We start from the raw sequence: 20,804 nt of genomic DNA, 5'->3' as shown, positions 1-20,804 counted from the left end.
AGAGATTCTGTCCCACTATTCATGAAAATTGCCCACAGAGGCTGAAAAGACAGACTAGGGCCGTCTCCCATATTAAAGGATATTATCACTAGATTCATCCCTCACTTCCCTTCGTTTCATCAATTCTTATGACTGTTAGATCAAACTACTATATTAAACTTTGGTAAATTTTGCCACTTGAATAGGCTTATTTTCCCTGGTCTTGTCCTTTTACTCCAAACCAGCTCACAAATGTGCACAGTCTTTCTCTGTTTTAGAAAGATAATGTAAATAAAAAAAGACAACGGACAAACCAAGTCTGAATAGACATAAAGTTGGTTTTTAAATCCTAATCTCCAGACCTAGAAAGAAAGGCTCGTTTTCATTTTAATTCTGTAAGTATTCTAAACTTTGAAGTCTGAAGTGTTAACTACTATGTAAGCAATGGAGAAATAATTTCCTGACTTTCAGAGGATTCATAATCCGATAGGAAAAGCATACAACTACCAACACAATATGTCGAATATGACAAAGTGTTATAATAAAAGGTTACTGTTTAGGAAGCATCTACTGGCACTGATTTAACTATTTAACATGTATGAATTCATTTAATCCTAATTACCCTATGAGGTAATTATTGTTACGGCCATTTTACACATGAGAACTTAAGGTGCATGGAGAAGTAGCTGATTGTAGATCATACAATTATAACTGCAATTGTAGTTGTTTTCTTGAGCTCGAGTGACAAATAACTACCATTTAAATTAAATAGATTATTTAAAATGAACGTCCCAACCATTAAGCACCAGAAAGCCACTGGTTTTCATTAATGACAAGCCTACCAAAGCACAGCATTCTCAAAAGAGCAGCTATATGAAACTGATGAATCACCTCCTTATAGAAAAAAAGCCATTTCTTCAATCTTTCCTCTCCCTTCTCTTTTTTAGCACATATAGAAGGAAATTTTCCTCACTGTAGAAGTGTGACAGGTTTGAATGATAAAATACCAATGTATATGTTCATACCTAACCATGTTTTAATTACAATTTAAATTTAATTATAAGTTTAATTATAATAAGTTTAATTATAATTTTTATTGAGTTACTCTTCTAAAAAAGAAAATCATAAAGGATTTTCCTACCATAATGTACTTTTGAGACATATACTGGTTCAGGTGAAACAACAGGTTCTGCAGGGATAGGAGGAGGACCTGTAAATAACAAAGAAAGAAACATGAAATTTCAATGTTCCAAAGAGCAGGTACCTTACTCTTCTATAATAAACAGCAATCTTAGAATGATTATTTTTTCTGTATAGTTCTGCCAACTCTAGGCCATCAAATATCCATTAGCTCAGCCTTGATAAATGTCTTTCCTATATTGAAATTATACACACACAGTTCTGGATTTCCTAATCCTATGCTGCTAAATAGTTTGCGTTGTCATAGATGCCACACTCCAAAAAGCATTCAGAATGAAGCCATGTTTTAGATGCTCGTGAACAATTTTCTATTTGTAGTAATATTATGTAAAATACTTAAAATTAACATCCTATCAAAATTTAATAAGTAAAAGTTACCATTTTTCCTAGGGGAGTACTACATTCAAAGTTTTCAAAGCTCTTAGTCTCATTTTTGCAATGGCTTTCCAATTTGGATCCCAAGTTAGGGAACCCGGGAAAAACAAAAAAAGAACATGACATTAAACCAAAGAAACAACAAAAAAAAGATCAGAAAAGTTTAAATGGACAGTTTCCAGGAGCAAAGTTTCAACTAAATTAATTAGTATCTCTCAAGAATCATTCGTAAGAACAAAGGAAGCAAAAAATACTGCAACGGACTTAATTTTGAGTAAGACAAAATACTGACTGAATATATCAAAATTAACAAGGGAAGACTGGCAATGTCATCTTGCAGTTCATGTTAGTTAAGCAAAGGCTGATAACTATAGTTAGAAATATGCACTCTGGACTTTAAATAAACATAACTTCAAAAACTCAGAGAAAGATGGATTTTTTTTCCATTTATCTAAGAGAGCTGGGCTCAGGTAGAATGAAAACCAAAAATATTAAATCCTGTTCATCAAGCACAAATAATTTCAATAAAGAAAATGTGACTGCACATGTTGGTTTGCATTTTAAAGCACCATGTACAAATAAGCAAAATAAAATAAAGTTGGAGGACTCACACTTCCTATTTCAAAACTTAGCACAAAGTGACAATAAATCAAAATAGTATGGTAATGGCATAAAGACAGACATATAGACCAATGGGATAGAGAATCCAGAAATAAGTTCTCACATATTTTCTCAAATGATTCTTGACAAGGGGCCAGTACCATTCAAAGGGGGAAAGGGCAGTCTTTTCAATAAATGATGCTGGAAAAACTGGATATCCACATGCAGAAGACTGAAGACAGACCCCTACCTAACCCCATACACAAAAATTAACTCAATATGCATCAAAGACCCAAACATAAGGGTAAAAACCATGAAACTCTTAGAAGAAAACATAGGAGAAAAGCTTGATGATGACACTGGATTTGGCAATAATTGCCTGGATAGGACACCAACAGTACAGGCAACAAAAGAAAAAATTGGGACTTCATCAAAATTAAATTCTTTTCTGATCAAAAAACCACTATTAACAGAGCAAAAATGCAAACCGCAAAAAGGGAGAAAATATTTTTACATCACATATCTGACAAGGGACTGATATTCAGAATATACAGTAGTGTTTCCCTTATCTGAGGGGATTAGCTCCACTGCAGGTAATATCAAACCTTATATATGCTATGATTTTTCCTCTACATATGTCCTTATGGTAAAGTTTAATTTATGAATTAGGCACAGTAAGAGATTAACAACAGAACATATATACTGTAATAAAAATTATATGAATATAGTCTCTCTCCCTGAAAATATATTTTTGTACTGTCTTCACCCTTCTTGTAATGATGTGAGATTTTAAAATGTGATGAGATGAAGTGAGGTGAATGGCATAGGCATTGCGACCTAGTGTTAGGCTACTACTGACCTTCTGATATGTCAGGAGGAGGACCATCTGCTTCCGGCCCACAGATGACCACAGGCAAATGAAGCCGTGGAAAGTGAAACCCACAGGACCCTTAAAACTCAACAAAAGAAACCCCAATAGCCCCTTTCAAAAATGGACAAAGGAATTATTACATTTCTCTGAAGAAGATACACAAATGGCACATGAGAAAATGCTCCCCATCATTAATCATTAGGAAAATGCAAGTCAAAGCCACAATGAGATGCCATATCATACCCAGGAGAGTGGCTACTATACAAAAAAAAAAACACAAAAAAACAAAAAAAAACAGAAAATAACAAGTGTTGGTGAGGACATGGAAAAACTGGAACCCTTGTGCACCACAGGTAGGAATGTAAAATGGTGTAGCCATTATAGAAAACAATACAGCAGTTCTTAAAATAAAATTAAATATGAAATTACCATATGATCTAGCAATTCCACTTCTGGGTATGAAACCCAAAGAATTGAAACCAGAATGTCATAGCTATCTACACACCCACATTCGTAGCAGCATCATTCACAATAGCCAAAAGTTGAAGAAACCCAAGTATCCATCAACGGATGAATGGCTAAACAAAATGTGGTATATACATACAACAGAATATTATTCAGTCTTAAAAAGGAAGGAAATTCTGACACATGCTACAATGTAGATAAACTTTAAGGACATTATAAGTGAAAAAAGCCAGCCATGAAAAGACAAATACTATATGATTCCACTTTGCAAAACCTAAAGTAGTCAAATTCATATAGACAGAAAGTAAAATGGTAATTGCCATGAACTTGATGTGAGGGGGAAAAGGGGAAAGATGAGAAATAATTGTTTAGTGGGTATAGAATTTCAGTTTTGCAAGATGAAAAGAGTTCTGGATATTGGATACACAACAAAGTGAATGTACTTCACACTAAACTGTACACTTAAAATGGTTAAGATACTAAAATTTGTTTTATATATATGCATTACAAAATTCTATTTGACCACATTAAAAACTTTTTAAATGATTTTTTTAAAAAGGAGTATTGAAATAAACTTAGAACCGGATTCTTAAATCATCGTGTCAGAAAGTGTTAGATTTTAGGGATGCCTGGCTGGCTCAGTCAATAGAGCATGCAACTCAATCTCAGGGTCACTGAATTCATGCCCCACGTTGGGCGTGGAGCTTCAAATAAAAATTTAAAAAAAATTTTTTTAAAGAATGTGTTAAGGTTTTCAAAACTTACATTAACACTATCCTTAAAAAAAGTTAGAGCAAGAAGTTTTGTACAGTTAAAAAAACAAGATTATACTTGAAAAACACCATGTACAAAATATGGAACGATATATACATGGAAAAAAATTTTGATGAGTCCAAAATTTTGAAAAAATTAAAAATAAGTTTTTTAAGGTTTATGTTATAAATGAATAGGAGATCAAAAAAACTGATATAAAGCTCACAGCAAAGAAAAGAAATACTCAGCTCTTATCTTCCATATCCCTCCACAAGAAAAATAAATCTTTAAACTCAGCTGTTTAGGACATCCTAAAGAATGTAAGGGAAAAATTGATCTAATTAAATTAATTATTAAATTATTACTAGGCTCTGTGACAAGAGAAAATACATTACTAAAAAATCTTTAGTCATAATTAAGGTACTACCGGCACTCTTTGAGAAAACAACGGTGAATATAAAAGGGGCATCAGTGAAGATGGGAAAGTGCCACATTAATTTTCAGAGAAGGCAAAAGATAGATATTTAGAAACTAAAAACTGTGAGAGACTGTGGACTCTGGGAAACAAACTGAGGGCTTCAGAGGGGAGGGGGGTGAGGGATTGGGATAGGCCAGTGATGGTATTAAGAAGGACACATATTGCATGGTGCACTGGGTGTTACATGCAAGTAATGAATCATGGAACACTGCATCAAGAACTGGGGATGTACTGTATGGTGACTAATATAACAAAATAAATATTATTTAAAAAAAAAAAAAACTAAAAACTGTAGTCCACCGGGCAAAACATTTGCTAGCCCTAAATAAGCATTTTAAAGACCCTTAGGGAAAACATCCTTTCCTGACAATTAGATTAGATGCTTGGGAAATTCTGTAGACATGTTTTAACGTAATTTCAACAAAGCATTTTAGTTTCTTGAGGGTAGAGGACAGATCTTACTTGATTCTTGATTCCCAATACCTACCGCAGTCCTTGGAACTCAGCACATCCTGAAAATATAGATTTACTGATTCTACTGCATGCTACAGCTGGAAGGAAACTGGGAAAATACTGCTGGGGTATACTTAGGTGGGTAAATAGCTGATAAAATAATCACATATAAAGAATTTCCTTAATAAACTGAAGGAATGCCTTAAGAATATTATTTGTCACCAGTTCGGCATTTCACATTAATTTGTTAAAGACTCTGGAGAGGCAAAGGCTTATCTATAAAAGAAATAAATCACTCATCACACTAAGCTCAAAGTGAGTAGGATTTGTTCATCTATAGGATAAATCAGTGTGAAACTGAATAAAAGAATGATGGACAAATACGAATATTGGTAAAGATAGCAAAATTATCAACTGATAAAATCAAAACTCAAAATTATCAGGGGCACCTGGGTGGCACAGCGGTTAAGCGTCTGCCTTCGGCTCAGGGCGTGATCCCAGCGTTATGGGATCGAGCCCCACATCAGGCTCCTCTGCTATGAGCCTGCTTCTTCCTCTCCCACTTCCCCTGCTTGTGTTCCCTTTCTCGCTGGCTGTCTCTATCTCTGTCAAATAAATAAATAAAAAATCTTAAAAAAAAAATTATCAAAACTGAATTCATATCAGAAAGGGGAATTTCTAGGTTAAAATCAGTACATACCTTCCAAATATTTAAAAGAAAAAAAGTCAAAGAAAACATTATCCATAAAAGGAAAAAAAAAAAACCATAACATGACACTTACCATTCATAATAAATGCAAATATTAAGTTTTTTATTGAAATATTCGTTATGTCAAAAAAAATCTAATTTTATGCTCAACAGAAAATCACTAAAAGCAAAACAGGATAAAGATATTAAACACAAAAGGTAACTAAAAGCACTGTGAGAATTAAAAAAAAATTCAAGACCAAAAACATACATAACATATATAAAATATGCAAGATAAAAAAGAAATAATTTTATATTGAATTTAAAAAAGGTTTACCCTCCAAGAAAATGAAATCACTGCATCATTGCTTTTTATAGGTCAAACAACATTAAGAATCAAAGAATTCAATAAAATAAGGATAATATGACATTTATAGTGCCAGCATGTATAAGACAAAATCATCATACCTAATCCTGAAAAATTAATCTGAAAAATAGTGAACAGAAAATAACATGGAAATTAACAAAATACTTTCCTAAGTACTTAATAAATCCAAAGTATGACAAACATCAAAACTTACATGTAGCAAATCATTTTAATTACTAAATAATGGTTTTAATTAAACAAAAATAAAAATGCATGAATAAGAGTTAAACTTAGAGAAAAAACAAAATGAGCTAAAGTACTACAAAAGAAAAAACGAACAGACCAAAAACAAAAAAAGCCCAGTAGTACAATAAAAGTGATGATTTGAATTTAAAAAGAATGAATTTATCATCAAATTTCTTTTCTTTTTAAAGTTAATTTACAGATAAACCAAAATGTAATCTACCATTAAGTGACCACTGACAAAAACTGCTGATTATGCTAACACATATATAAAATGGTAACATATTCCTCAAACTGATTAATATTTAGTAAGAGCTACTATCATTTTATTACAAATTATTCACCAAGCACTGGTTGAGTGCTTTGCATTCATTATTTATTTAATCCTAAGAACAGCCATAGGAGGTAGTTACTATCAGAGTCACCATTTTTTTTATTACTTATTATTTTTTTAGTGTCCCCACGTTTTAAATGATGAAACAGGTTTAGAAAGCAAATAACTTGCCTATCCCAGGTCAATATTTCAACCAGAGCAATCTAATTCTGGAGTTTACAGTTAACCTATTTGCTATGTTGCTTTAGGCCATTATTTTCTCAAGTAGCTTTACCATTACTGAATTTAATACAGATAGCCAAACTTCACAAAAATTGCATCTAAAAAGTCTAAGCATTAAATGCACATTATTAAGAGACTAGGAACCCAATAAATTACAGAGAAAAATCAAGTTTCTGGATAAGAAGCTACTGAGAATCTGACAAATTATGAGACAATTCAGTCAACATGTTTATAGCTCATGGTGCTGAAATATACAAGAGCATTTTTTTCTTTTATAGAAAACCTTTTTATTTTTTCTTTGCTATTTTTATTTTTAATTCCAGTACAATTAATATACAGTATTAAATTAACTTCAGGTGTACAATATAGTGTTCAACAATTCCATACATCACTCAGTACTCATCACTGTAAGTATACTTTTTATCCCCTATACGAGAGCATTTTAACTAATATTAAACATGGCAGCAGATAGCAATGGAAGGAAATAAATTCTGCTACTCTGTCTTGCAGTTGCCACGTAACTCTTCATTAATAAATCCTGCAGGTGATTCCTTCTGGGAAAAGATACATTTTATAAATCCTTTATAATCAAGAGTATTTACCTGCTGTTTCTAAAATTCTTGGTTCAGGTTCATCCAATTGTAGAAGCTCATCAAGAGCTAATTTCGCTGCATTGGATCGAGACTCCTTTTTATTTTGTCCCAGTCCAGTCTTATATTGAATTCCATCCACCACAGCACAAAAAGCAAAATATGGTCCCATAACGTTACCTTGAAAAAGAAGTCAGAGTGAATGCTGCAATAATTCACAGTATGATCTTGCAAATGACATTTGATATAGAAAAATATCCCAGCACAAAAATTGTGGAAAACAATCTTGTCCTATCAGATTTGTGTTTTGTTTTGTTTGTTTTGTTTTTAGAGAAAATGCAGATTAAAAGTAAAGCTGATAAGTGCCTGAACTAGTTCTGAGGAACCTATCAAGCAGCCAGGTTAGCTCCAGATTCAGCATGAACGGTACGGACAGCTTTAGAGTACAGATCATACACGGAGCAACAGTGGCTTGTATAATGAAGCCTGGCAATAGTAAGCACCCAAATATCTAATGAATGACCAATGAGAGGTAAGATATGGAGCTTCTGGCAACATCTCTTCTTTTGAAATTCAATGCCAATAAAGTTGAATTTCTCCCACCTTCTGAGTGCTCTGATACTCTTATAAGTTCCAGAATAAAAGATATCCCTTTGCGGAAATCTTGTGAACCTATCAGGGAGTTATGGTAAGCAATTCACACCACCACAGCCTTGAAGGCAAGTGAAGGGGAGAGAATCCACAAGGAAAACCGAAACAAAAACAGAGAAGATATGCTAAAGAGTTAAACTCAATGTCCAGCCATCCAAAATTCCTAGAAGAATTACCTTTACACAATTACTTTTACCTAGTTTTCATTTTTGCCTAGTGAAAAATGAAATAGAATCATCTAAATTTACAGGGCAAAGATTTTTCCAGTTCAAGTTTTCCTTGTTGGTAATTCAGACTTTAGAAAGTCTTTGGTTAACTTAAGATTCTACCCTGGTTACGGATGGATAGGTACAATTACACTCCACATAAGCCTCATCGTCATCATCATTGTTATTATTTTCTCACCTATTACACTAACTCCTGGGTTTTTTAAGATGTACATCAAGGTTTTACAAGCAACTCCTGACTGCATCTGAGTAAACCGCTTTCCTCTATCTATGACTTCAGTTTCCCAAGGTTCCACCTAGGTTCCAATCCAAATTTATAAAACCTGAGAATATTTTGTATATTTAACTAGTGGCCCATAAGATTCTTGTGTGAGATATCCTCCATCAAATTTGTTAATTAAGTACTCTGTGCCAGAGTGCTGAGCCTTTAAACTTCATCCTATCATACTTCAGATTCTTAAACTTTAGTATGTCTTTAAATCACCTGTAGAGTTGTTAAAATACTGCTACTTTGGTCTCATCAAACCTACTGATTCAGATTACTCAACTAGTACTATGTACATAAAGTGAATACCATTACTAATGGATTGTGTTTTTGAGTAGCTCTTGCTCAGATCATTAAAGATTTGCCCTCACACATTTTTTTCTTACTGTGACCAATAGTTTACATTTTCCAAGAATGGTCTGAGAAGAATGGAGGGAAAACTATTGACCACAGTATTGATCATGAAGAAATCCAACCTACAATGATTAGATTTAGGAAAACTTCACCTTCTATACTAAGACTCTATTTTTGTCACCTGTTTACTATTATTTCCTCCAAAACAAAAGACTGGAAATCTGACTTCACTATGACAACCTTAGCTAAAATCTCAAAAGCTTTAAATTCTTTTGCAAGGATGCCTTGAGATACATATTGGCAAAAGCTACCAATGGTAAGAGAAAACTTAAAAAACCAAACTACCTGATGTCTTTGTATATATACAAACAAACATACACACACACACATTTGTACACATACATGTATTTTTAAAGACTCCGTTTCCTTGACTCTCATACTTCTACCCCATTCATGTCAATTAAGAGCACTTATTCTCTTATCCCTCCACTTTCCTAAAGTTCTTTCTAATCACTGGTCACGAGATAAAGAGGTTAGAGGCTGGATTTTATTTGATCTGTACTATTGTAGCCTTCCAATTCCAAGAGAGAATGCGGAAAATAGTCAGACAAGTCTACAGATAGAGTGTCAATCATGTAAGTGCTATTTTCACCTCTAAACCTTGAATTTCAGAAGCTAAGTTAGACCATAATTTTGTTAGGTATCATCATCACAGAATCCTTCTCATTAAATAATCATAGTCCAAATATTTAACAACTCTTCAAAAACATGTTAGTCTACAAGTACTCACACCTGAAAATAATCCATAAGGCTGATGGGATTTCAGTTCAACTAGCCATACACAAAAAAATTAAAATTCGATTATAAAAATTTTGTACATATAAGTTATTTGCAGAAAAATACGAATATAAAAATTTCTGAAATATACTTGTCAAAACATACCAGTAGTTACCTAACCCCAATATTATGTGGATATAGAAAATAATCAAATTTAGTACTATTTATATGCTCTGCTTTTAACAGGAAAATATCTTCCAGCACTGTAATAACCAGATATAACTTTGCACTTGCCTGTTGTTATGGTTTCCTTAAGGTCAAGGTGAACCCTCTGCATTTGTGCAAACTGGTGCAAAGCTGACACAGGATTTATCTCACCACGTTTGTATTTCATTATGAATTCCTTAGGTATTTTTTTTGGAGGAAGGACAGGATTTGGAATAGATGAAAGACCTTTGGAAAGCAATGGTTCTGGAAAATTACCTAAAAAGATATGGTTACAGTTGTCAGTTCAGTAAAATTAAAAAAAAAATAGCAAAAGCACTAAATCCTCACCTAAAAATGGCAGATTGTCCCGGATACAACTAGTTATAGGTGTTCTTCATTACAAGTAAGTTTCTACTAAAAATTTTGCACACATGACAAGTGTAACCTGTTGATGCATATACCTTTTTGGAGTACAAAAATCATTGTTTGCAAAGAAGTGCTATCCTTGTCATTATGTGAAGTGATGTCAAAGAATCACAGAATTTTAATGATGTCAAGGTCTTCAGAAGCTCTCAAAGCACTCCCCCCCCCCCACACACACACACATTATGTCACTAAGGCCTGGACTAAAGACAAAGACCTGGGACTAAGATCAGTTTCTGATTCCTAGTCACTATATTCTATTACTTTTCACATTGAATTCAAATGAATTTAAATGTTTGTCCCTGCTTTATACTTATGCTAAGCGATATTGGAATAGAAATCAGTACAAGTCCAGTCCTTTTCCTGAAGGGACCAACATAGTCTCACCTCAAAAAGGCAAGACAGGCTTGAAGCTGTTAACAGTTCCTAAAGAATAAATGAGCAGCAAGGAGAAGAATTTCCACAGGCCTCTTACAGTGTTCAGAGTCAAATCGGAGTTCCAAATGGGACTTAGCCACTGGTAAATGGATGTATATCTACCCAACATTTAAACTGGAGGCTCAACAGTACTCATTGGCCATCCTAGAATCTTGAAGAACTAAGGTATTACTGTAAATGAAAATGAAATCGTACCCGTCACTTGCGTAACCTTGGAAGCCATATTCGACACGCTGTAACTTTCTGAAGAATATCCTGCGGGTGTAGTTACCGTCTGGGTTGATGGCTGAACTGGCAAGTTCTTTTTCAGCATTTGAGCAAAGCTAGGGACCCGGGAACTCTGAAACCAGTCATTGTTGCCAGACATTTTCTCACCTACAAATCGTAAGAAAATTGGCAGGAAACATAAAAATACTAGATAAAAGTACTTACTCAAATTAAAAACGTATCGATCTTCATAATTGGCTTAAATACGACACAGAACTAAATCTCTCTAACTGATGTCATGACTGCTTTGTGACTAGAGTTTTAACAGGCACAGGCCTCGTCCCTCCTATATCCCTTCCAAAACACTGCTACAAAAGGGTAAAGAAGGATCAAAGCTGTCCACGGGGAAAGCCCTTAAAACTACTTGGGGGTCAGAGAATAGGAGAAAAAGAAAACCTACAAACATGAGACCCTCAACAGCCCGAATCCCAGCCCAACTCCCACCCACCAAAATTGTGCTTCCTGCCCCGTAGGCCAGAGACCGAGCCGCAGGCCCGGGGCTCCCCGGCCCCAGCCGCCGACGCCGTTGCTTCCTGCTCCCGGGCTCAACCTCTGGCTTCGGGGCGCTCTGTGTGAGAGCCACGCGCCCAGGGTTGCGTCTTTCAAAAGCGGCCTCGTGACGTCCCCCAGTACCCGGACTAACACCCCACGCCGAGCCTCATCCAATCACCAACCGTCTCCGCCGCTGGGCTTCCGGCCCTGCGCTTGCGCCAGCGTCAGCGCCCGCGCAGTGTCCCTGGGGCTCTGCGGGCTTTGCGGGCTATGCGCGCTATGCGGCTGCGTCAACAAGCGGAGAGACGCCGGACGGCGTCACGAGCGCGCGTTCGACGGCCCATGACGCCGACCTTGTTCTCTGAGAGCGGCTATTCGGGCCTACTGAGGCCGTGACTGCCACAGAAGTCGGGTTAAAATTGCGCAGTGGGGCCTCTTCACTGTCCTACTAAGTGCCCTCCACACACCACCCCCCTCGCCGTCGTCCTGACAACGCACTGTGTTAGGGCCTTCTTATCCAGGATGCTTGGAGGTTGTCCTCGGGGTTCCAGTCTGTGGGTGGTTTCAAGGAAACCTTTGGCCCTAATCCTGGTTATACTCTGAGAAGGCCCCTGTGGACAAGGTTTGGCCTCAACCATGTCTTTGATGTGCGCAGAAAAAAACACCTTGGACTCCTGCATGAGTTTCACTGGTGGAGCCAAGCAGTGAACAATCATGAAAACAGGTGGGGACGTTGAGAGCTAATGATAAACCCATTTTAGGTGTTTTCAGTTCAGTGCGCTCGTGAAAGTTGAAGGAGACCCTAATGGAGGTGTTAGCTGACAGGTGGTTAAATGTATATGTATTTCCCTCTGAAAGCAATTGGTTTTCTTATTTATACACATTATGATGTTGTAGACAAGATCTCTATATGTGGTAGGTCAATCTCGACCTTAGCCCAAATCCAAGGGAGCAATTTTTATTAAACAAAATAACCTCAATCACTTACGGGTGTGTAAAGTAAATCACTTTGTAAAGACTCAAGCCCTCCCCTCCTCCTCAAGGAGAATGTTAAAACAAGACCGCACTACACCTATGACTAATTAATTACCTTCTGGCTAATGCCTGGCTCAGTTTCTCTTTAGTAAATTACCGATCAAGTTTGGCTTGTAACCCAGAAGGAATTCAAGGAAGTGAGTGATAGTAGTGTAACAATATATAAATGTCCCCCTCCCTACTTTTTTATATAGATAAGATTTCTCAGGGGTTAAATTGTTTTAAAGGAAAAAGAAAAAGAAAACAATAGAATTGATAGTGTTCTACCTCATTAAAGCAAGAAGTAATATCCATGCACAAACACAAATGCTAACTGGAAGAAAAACAGCTTCATTCCTCTCATCAAGCAATGCATTTTCAATAAAAGCTTGCTTTTCTTTAGTGGTTACTGAAATGTATCGATATGTTGCTTTGACCAAATGCCCATTAATAATTGTAATAAAGCAGAATTTTTTCTCCTTAACATTTGGAGATTTTTGTTTACAGGAAATTAAAAAATTCAAATATTGTTGCCAAGAAGTGTGGCAGGGATGATGAATAAGACTTCTGAGTACAGGGAATAGAGGGCAATCTGAAGGGGGAGAAATCAGAGAGGAAGATGAACCATGAGAGACTATGGACCCTGGGAAAATAACTGAAGGTCTCAGGAGGTAGGGGGGTGGGATGAGGGGGTAACAGGGTGATGGGTATTAAGGAGGGCATATGTTATGAGTGCACTGGGTGTTATACCTAACTAGTGAATCATTGAACACTACATCATAAACTAATGATGTACTACACAGTGGCTAACTGAATGTAACAATAAAAAATACAAAAAAAATACAAAAATAAAACCTTTCTGAGTACAAAAATATACAATTACATTAGGATCAAATTTGAAGAGGGACGTGTAATGGAAATAGAAGTTCAAGAAGTAAAAGGAATGGGTAAAAATTACTCTTAAAGATAAAGTGGGTATATACACAATGCTTTCTTTTGAAATAATTTTAGATTTACAGAAGAACTGTAAAAATAACACACAAATCTCCCCTATACCCTTCCATCAGTTTTCCCTAATGTTAATATCATACATAACCATTGCACAATTACCAAAACTAAGAAATTGGCATAAGTACAACATTACTAACTATACTATACACTTCATTTGGATTTCACCAGTTTTTTAAATTAATGTCCATTTTCTGTTTTATGATTCAGTCCAGGATATAGCATTGCATTTAGTGGCCACGTCTTAGTCATCTGTCTCATATAATAGTTTTTCAGTCTTTCCTAGTGTTCATGACCTTGCCACTTTTGAAGAGTAATGGTTGGATATTTTGTAGCATAGCCCTCGGTTTGGGTTTGCCTGATGTTTTCTCATGGTTATACAAGAGTTAAGGGTATTGGGGAGACAACTAACAGATGAAGTATACCTATCTCCCTGCATATCAGGGAGTACGTTATGTCAGCCACTATTGGTAATATTAATCTTGATGACTTGGTTAAGGCTGTCAGGTTTCTCCACTGTAAAGTTACTGGTTTTTTTTTTTTCCTTTTCTGTACTGTTTCTGTTAGAAGGATTCCATCCTACACAGAAGGGGAGGGAAATAGAGATTTACCTCCTGGAGAGAGGAGTATCACAGAATTTGTGGACATATATTAAAGCCACCATATTAACAAATATTTTAAGGAAGATAATTTGAGCTTACGCAAACACCCTGCTTCACCCTGGAGTTTCACTAATTTTCATTCATCTTTGAATCTTGCCTGAAACAGTTATTACTGTGCTTTTTTCAAAATATGCTTTCTGAGTTAAATTTCTTTTTTATTGAGATATGACTGACATAAATTAGTTTCAGGTATACAGTGTAGTGATTTGTTAACTGTATATACTGTGAATTGATCATAATAAGTTTAGTTGCGTCTATCCCACAATTTTTTTCTTTTTTGTGATAAAAACTTTGAAGATATACTTTCTTAGCAACTTGTAAATACAGGCATATTTCAGAGACATTGTGGTTCTAGATCACTACAAGAACGTGAATATCAAAATAAAGCAAGCCAAATGAATTTTTTGATTTCCAGTGCATATAAAAGTAATGTTTGCACTCTAATCTATTAAGTGTGCAATAGCATTATGTCTAAAAACACAATGTACATACCTTAATTTAAAAAATACTTTGTTGCTAAAAAATGCTACCACCCTCTGAGTAATAATCTTTTGGCTGGTGGAGAGTTTTGCCTTAATGTTGATGGCTGCTGACTCAACAGTATGGTGTCACTGAAGGTTGTGTGACTGTGGGAGTTTCTTTAAGGCAACAGTGAAGTTCCTTGCATCAGTACTTTCCCTTTCCCTAATGTTTCTGGAGCACACAGTGCTACTCGAAACCATTTTACTAACACAACTTCTTTCGGGTTTGGAGTCAATTCTCCAAACCTGGGTGCTGCTTCATCAACTTAGTTTATGTAACATTGTAAGTCTTTTGTCGTCATTTCAACACTCTTGACAACATCTTGACTAGGTGTAGGTTCCTTCTCAAGAAAATACTTTCTTTGTTCACCCTTAGGAAGCAACTCCTCATTCATCCAAGCTTTATCAATGAGATTGCAGCAATTCAGTCCCATCTTCAGTCTCCACTTCTAATTCTAATTCTTTTGTTATTTCCACCACATCTGCAATTACTTCTTCCAACTCCTGTTAATATTGATGTTTTGACCTCTTCCCATGAATCATGGATATCCTTAATGACATCTAGAATGGTAAATCCTTTCCAGGGGGGTTTCCATTTATTTTGTCCGGATCCGTCAGAAGAATCTTATCTATGCCAGCTCTAGCCTTACAAATGGATTTCTTAATAAGACTTGAAAGTTGAAATTAATCTTTGATCCATGAGCTGCAAAATGGATGTTGTGTTAGCAAAAATAGCATTAATTTTATTATATATCTCCATCAGAACTCTTGGGTGATCAAATGCATTGTCAATGAGCAGTTCTATTTTGAAAGGATCATCTTTCTGAGCAGTAATTCTTCATAATGAGCTTAAAACATTCAGTAAACCATTTTATAAACAGATGTGCTGTCATCCAGGCTTTGCTGTTCCATTGATAGAGCACAGGCAGAGTAGAGTTGGGACAGTTCTTAAGGGCTCTAGGATTTTCAAAATAACAAATGAGCACTGGTTTCAGTTTAAAGTCACCGGCTGCAGTAGCCCCTAACAAGAGAGTCAGCCTATCCTCTGAAGCTGTGAAGCCAGGCATTGACTTCTCTCTAGCTCTGAAAGTCCTGAATGGCATCTTCTTCCAATAGAAGGCTGTTTTGTTTACAATTGAAAATCTGTTCGGTGTAGCCATCTTCATGAATTATCTGATCTAGATCTCCTGGAAAACTTGCTGTAGCTTCCACATCAGCACTTGCTGCTTCATCTTGTACTTTTATGTGATGAAGACGGCTTCTTTCTTTAAACTTTATGAACCACCTCTGCTGGCTTCAAACTTTTCTTCTGCAGCTTCCTCAATTCTCACAACCTTTGTAAAATCAGAGAATTAGGGTTTTGCTCTGGGTTAGGCTTTGCCTTAAGGGAATGTTGTGGTTTGATTTTCTATCCAGACCACTAAAACTTTCTCCATATCAGCAACAGGCAGTTCTGCTTTCTTAACGTTGGTGTATTCACTGGAATAGCACTTTTAAGTTCCTTCAAGAACTTCTCCTTTGCATTCACAACTTGTGTCTTAAGGTACCAGAAGGTCTAAGGAGAGGGAGAGAGATGGTGGAACGGCTAGTCAATGATGCAGTCAGAATACACACATTTATCAATTAAGTTTGCCATCTTATATGGGTACAGTTTTTGGCACCCTGAAACAATTATAATAGTAACATCAAAGATTGCTGATCAGAGATCACCATGATAAATATAATAATAATGAAAAAGTTTGGAATACTGTGAGAATTATCAAAATGAAATATGAGACACAAAGTGAGCAAATGCTGTTGGAAAAATGGTGCCAATAGACTTGCTTGATGCAGGGTTGCCACAAACCATCAATTTGTAAAAAACACATTATCTGCAAAGCACAATAAAGTGAAGTGCAGTATAATGAAGTATATCTATATCAGAAGTTGGGAAGCATTTTTGGAGTAAGACGCTATTAAAAAGCACAGAAAGAGAGCAAGTGCTATCAAGAGTGACAGCAAGTAGACACTTGCCAGGTCATTAGGCGCATATGCAGTGGTCTGGATATGCGGAGTGATGTCAGGAGGTTGAGGACAACAAAGCTTGGGCTCTCAGAATAAATACAGGTTGACTGGTCAGGTCATCAAGTCAAATGGCAAGTGAAACGGTGTGGGTATGGCGTAGACAAAAATCAGTACACGAATTGTCTTTGATAAGCTCCTTTCCCCCGGCTTCATGTTTCCATTATGAGGAGATTCCACTAGAACAATAACCTTGGTTTTCTCCCAACACTTTGTTTACTTCTCCCCAGAAGCTACTTAACCTGTTTTATGCTCTGGAGACAAGAAAATAAACTCAGCCCCTTCCTCTCTTGTTGCCTTTTGAAGCTAGCCCGCCTGCAAGGAGGATTCAAATCTGATTCCCTCTGTTGTGCATGCTGTGAGGGGAAAGCTGAATCTGTCCAGCTTGCATTAATAGAATAAGCTTGTGTATTTAGGGAGCATTAGCAACCCCATTTGGCCACATCGCTAGCCACATTTTCCCATTTAGATTCTTTTTTTGTTTTTTAAAGATTTTATTTATTCGACAGAGATAGAGACAGCCAGCGAGAGAGGGAACACAAGCAGGGGAAGTGGGAGAGGAAGAAGCAGGCTCATAGCGGAGGAGCCTGATGTGGGGTTTGATCCCATAATGCCGGGATCACACCCTGAGCCTAAGGCAGACGCTTAACCGCTGTGCCACCCAGGCGCCACCCCCCGCCCATTTAGATTCTTTAAGCAATAAAGCTGACTTTTTTTAAACCTCCATATCTCTGATATCTGTGTGTCTCAATGAATTCCAGCCTTTGGAAAGGAGAAAGTAGATATTTATTAATCTTAAGCATCAAACATGAATAATAATAGTTTTCTGTTTAAATATTTTTTCTTTATTATTATGGTCTCCTGTTAACAAAATGAAAATTAACCTACCTTACAATGAAAAAAAGTTGATGCCCATGGGTTTCACTAGTTTTATCACTACCCAGAAGCAGCTGTACTTATACCAGTAGGATAGATTACTGAAGATTCAGTGATTCCTTTTTCCGGGAAAGATAGAGCTGGGGTGTTGCCTATAGGATGTAGTAGATATTCTAAGCTAGTGATCAGTATCTCATACTATACCTCCCATAAACAGAATACATGAGTCCAATAACTGTTCCTGGGTAACAGGTACTATGCTGTTTATCAATTTTCCTCCCAATGAAGTAGATGATAATATGCCTATTTTGCAGATGAAGAAATAAATTGAAACTCAGGGGCCAGGTAACTTGACCAAGGTTAATTTTCATCAGGGCTTAGAAGTAGTCTTCTTAGGTATTCCTTAAATATCTTAGCTGATATTTTAATCCCTTTCTCTATAAATATTATATGTCTCGCTTCTCTGCATTATCATCTTTTTTTTTCCTTTTTCTTTTAAGTTTTTAAATTCCAGTTAGCACAGTGCAATATTAGTTTCAGTTGTACAATATAGTGATTCAACACTTCCACGTGACACCCGGTGCTCATCACAAGAAGGACACTCCTTAATACCCATCCCCTATTCAAACCATCCTCCCACCTACCTCCCCTCTGGTAACCATCAGTTCTCTCTAGTTAAGAGTTTGTTTCTCGGGGCGCCTGGGTGGCACAGCCGTTAAGCGTCTGCCTTCGGCTCAGGGTGTGATCCTGGCGTTATGGGATCAAGCTCCACATCAGGCTCCTCTGCTATGAGCCTGCTTCTTCCTCTCCCACTCCCTCTGCTTATGTTCCCTCTCTCGCTGGCTGTCTCTATCTCTGTCAAATAAATAAATAAAATCTTAAAAAAAAAAAAAAGTTTGTTTCTTGCGTTGCCTCGTTTTTCCCCTTTGCTCATTTGTTTCTTAAGCAAACTGATATCCTGTGTATTTGTCTTTCTCTGACTTATTTTGTTTAACATAGTACTCTCTGGCTCCATCCACATTACTGAAAATGGCAAGATTCCATTATTTTTATGGCTGATTAATATTCCATTGTTTGTATATACCACATCTTCTTTATCCATTCATCAGTTGATGGACACGCGGGCTGTTTCTGTAATTTTGCTATTGTGGATAATGTTGCTATAAATATCAGGGTGCATGTATCCCTTTGAATCAGGAATTTTCTATTCTTTGGGTAAACACCTAGTAGTGCAATTGCTGAATCAAAGGATAGCTCTATTTTTAACTTTTTGAAGAACCTCCATACTGTTTTCCACAATGGCTGCACCAGTTTGCATTCCCACCCAACAGTGCAAGAGGGTTCTCCTTTTTCCATATCCTCACTAACATCTGTTGTTTCCTGAGTTGTTCATTTCAACCACTGTGACCAGTGTGAGGTGGTATCTCATTGTGGTTTTGATTTGTATTTCCCTGACGAGTCGTGTTCAGTATTTTTCATGTGTCTGTTAGCCATTTGTATGTCTTCTTTGGAGAAATGTCCGTTCATGTTTTCTGCCCAGGCTCTGATTGGCTAACATCTTGTTGAGATTTTTTTCATCCATGTTCATCAGGGATCTTGGTCTATAATTCTTTTTAGTGGGGTCTTTGTCTGGTTTTGGGATCAAGGTAATGCTGGCCTCATAGAAAGAGTTTGGAAGTTTTCTTTCCATTTCTTTTTGAAACAGTTTAAGAAGAATACCTATTAATTTTTCTTTAAATGTTTGGTAGAATTCTCCTGGGAAGTCATCCAGGCCTAGACTCTTGTTTTTTGGGAGATTTTTTATTATTGCTTCAATTTTTGATTACTGATTCAATTTTTGATTATTAATTCAGTTTCTTTCCTGGCTATGGGTCTTCCTGTTTCAGTTTTGGTAGTTTATATTTTTCTAGGAATTGATCCATTTCTTTCAGATTGCCTAATTTTTTGGCATATAATTGTTCATAATATTCTCTTATAATTGTATTTCTTTGGTGTTGGTTGTGATCTCTCCTCTTTCAATCATGTTTTTATTTATTTGGGTTTCTTTCTTTCTTTCTTTCTTTCTTTCTTTTTCTTTCTTCTTTCTATCTTTCTTTCTTTCTTGTCTGGCTAGGGGTTTATTAATCTTGTTAATTCTTTCAAAGAACCAGCTCCTAGTTTCATTGGTCTGTTCTACTACTGTTTTTTTTTTTTAATTTTTATATCATTGATTTCTGCTCTAATCTTTATTATTTCCCTTCTCCTGTTGGATTTAGGCTTATTTGCTTTTCTTTTTCCACCTCCTTTAGGTGTAAGGTTAGGTTGTGTATTTGAGACTTTTCTTGCTTCTTTAGAAAGGCCTGTATTGCAATATACTTCCCTGTATACTTCCCTGACTGCCTTCACTGCATCCCAAAAGTTTTGGACTGTCAGGTTTTGATTTCATTTGCTTCCATGTTTTGGTTTTTTTTTAATTCTTTAATTTCCTGGTTTACCCAGTCATTCTTTAGTAGGATGTTTTTTAACCTCCATGTATTTGTGGTCCTTCCAAATTTTTTCTAGTGATTGACTTCAGGATTCATAGCACTGTGGTCTGAAAATATGCATGGCATGATCTAAGTCTTTTTTTTTTTTTTTTTTTTTTTGCCAGATGAGACATGATTTGTGACCCAGTATGTGATCTATTCTGGAGAATGTTCCATGTGCACTCGAGAAGAATGTGTATTCTGCTGCTTTAGGATAAAATGCTCTGAATGTATCTGTTAAGTCCATCTGGTCCAGCGTGTATTTCAAAGTCCTTGTTTTCTTGTTGATCTGCTTAGATGATCTGCCCATTGCTGTGAGTGCAGTGTTAAAGTCCCCTACTATTATTATATTATCAATGAGTTTCTTTAAGTTTGTTATTGATTTATATATTTGGCTGCTCCCAGGTTAGGGGCATAAGTATTTATAACTGTTAAGTCT

General features: G+C 36.2%; 1 protein-coding gene across 1 annotated transcript in view; it reads right to left on the bottom strand.

Moving 5' to 3' along the window:
- ADAD1 (adenosine deaminase domain containing 1) overlaps positions 1-11,840 on the bottom strand; it is a 48,174-nt gene extending 36,334 nt beyond the window's left edge. The window contains exons 1-5 of the mRNA XM_045798640.2: positions 11,676-11,840; positions 11,156-11,335; positions 10,187-10,375; positions 7,631-7,798; positions 1,121-1,189 (exon numbers count right to left, since the gene is read on the bottom strand). Coding sequence (XP_045654596.1) covers positions 1,121-1,189; positions 7,631-7,798; positions 10,187-10,375; positions 11,156-11,327 — 598 coding nt within the window. The 5' untranslated portion in view covers positions 11,328-11,335; positions 11,676-11,840. The remainder of the gene's footprint in view (positions 1-1,120; positions 1,190-7,630; positions 7,799-10,186; positions 10,376-11,155; positions 11,336-11,675) is intronic.
- Positions 11,841-20,804: the final 8,964 nt, after the last annotated feature.

This window comes from Ursus americanus, chromosome 13 (genome assembly GCF_024610735.1).
Source record: "Ursus americanus isolate L20-20 chromosome 13, mUrsAme1.1.p, whole genome shotgun sequence".
Taxonomy (NCBI): domain Eukaryota; kingdom Metazoa; phylum Chordata; class Mammalia; order Carnivora; family Ursidae; genus Ursus; species Ursus americanus.
Note: the sequence above shows the minus strand (reverse complement) of the source record. Positions and strands in the feature narration are given on the sequence as shown.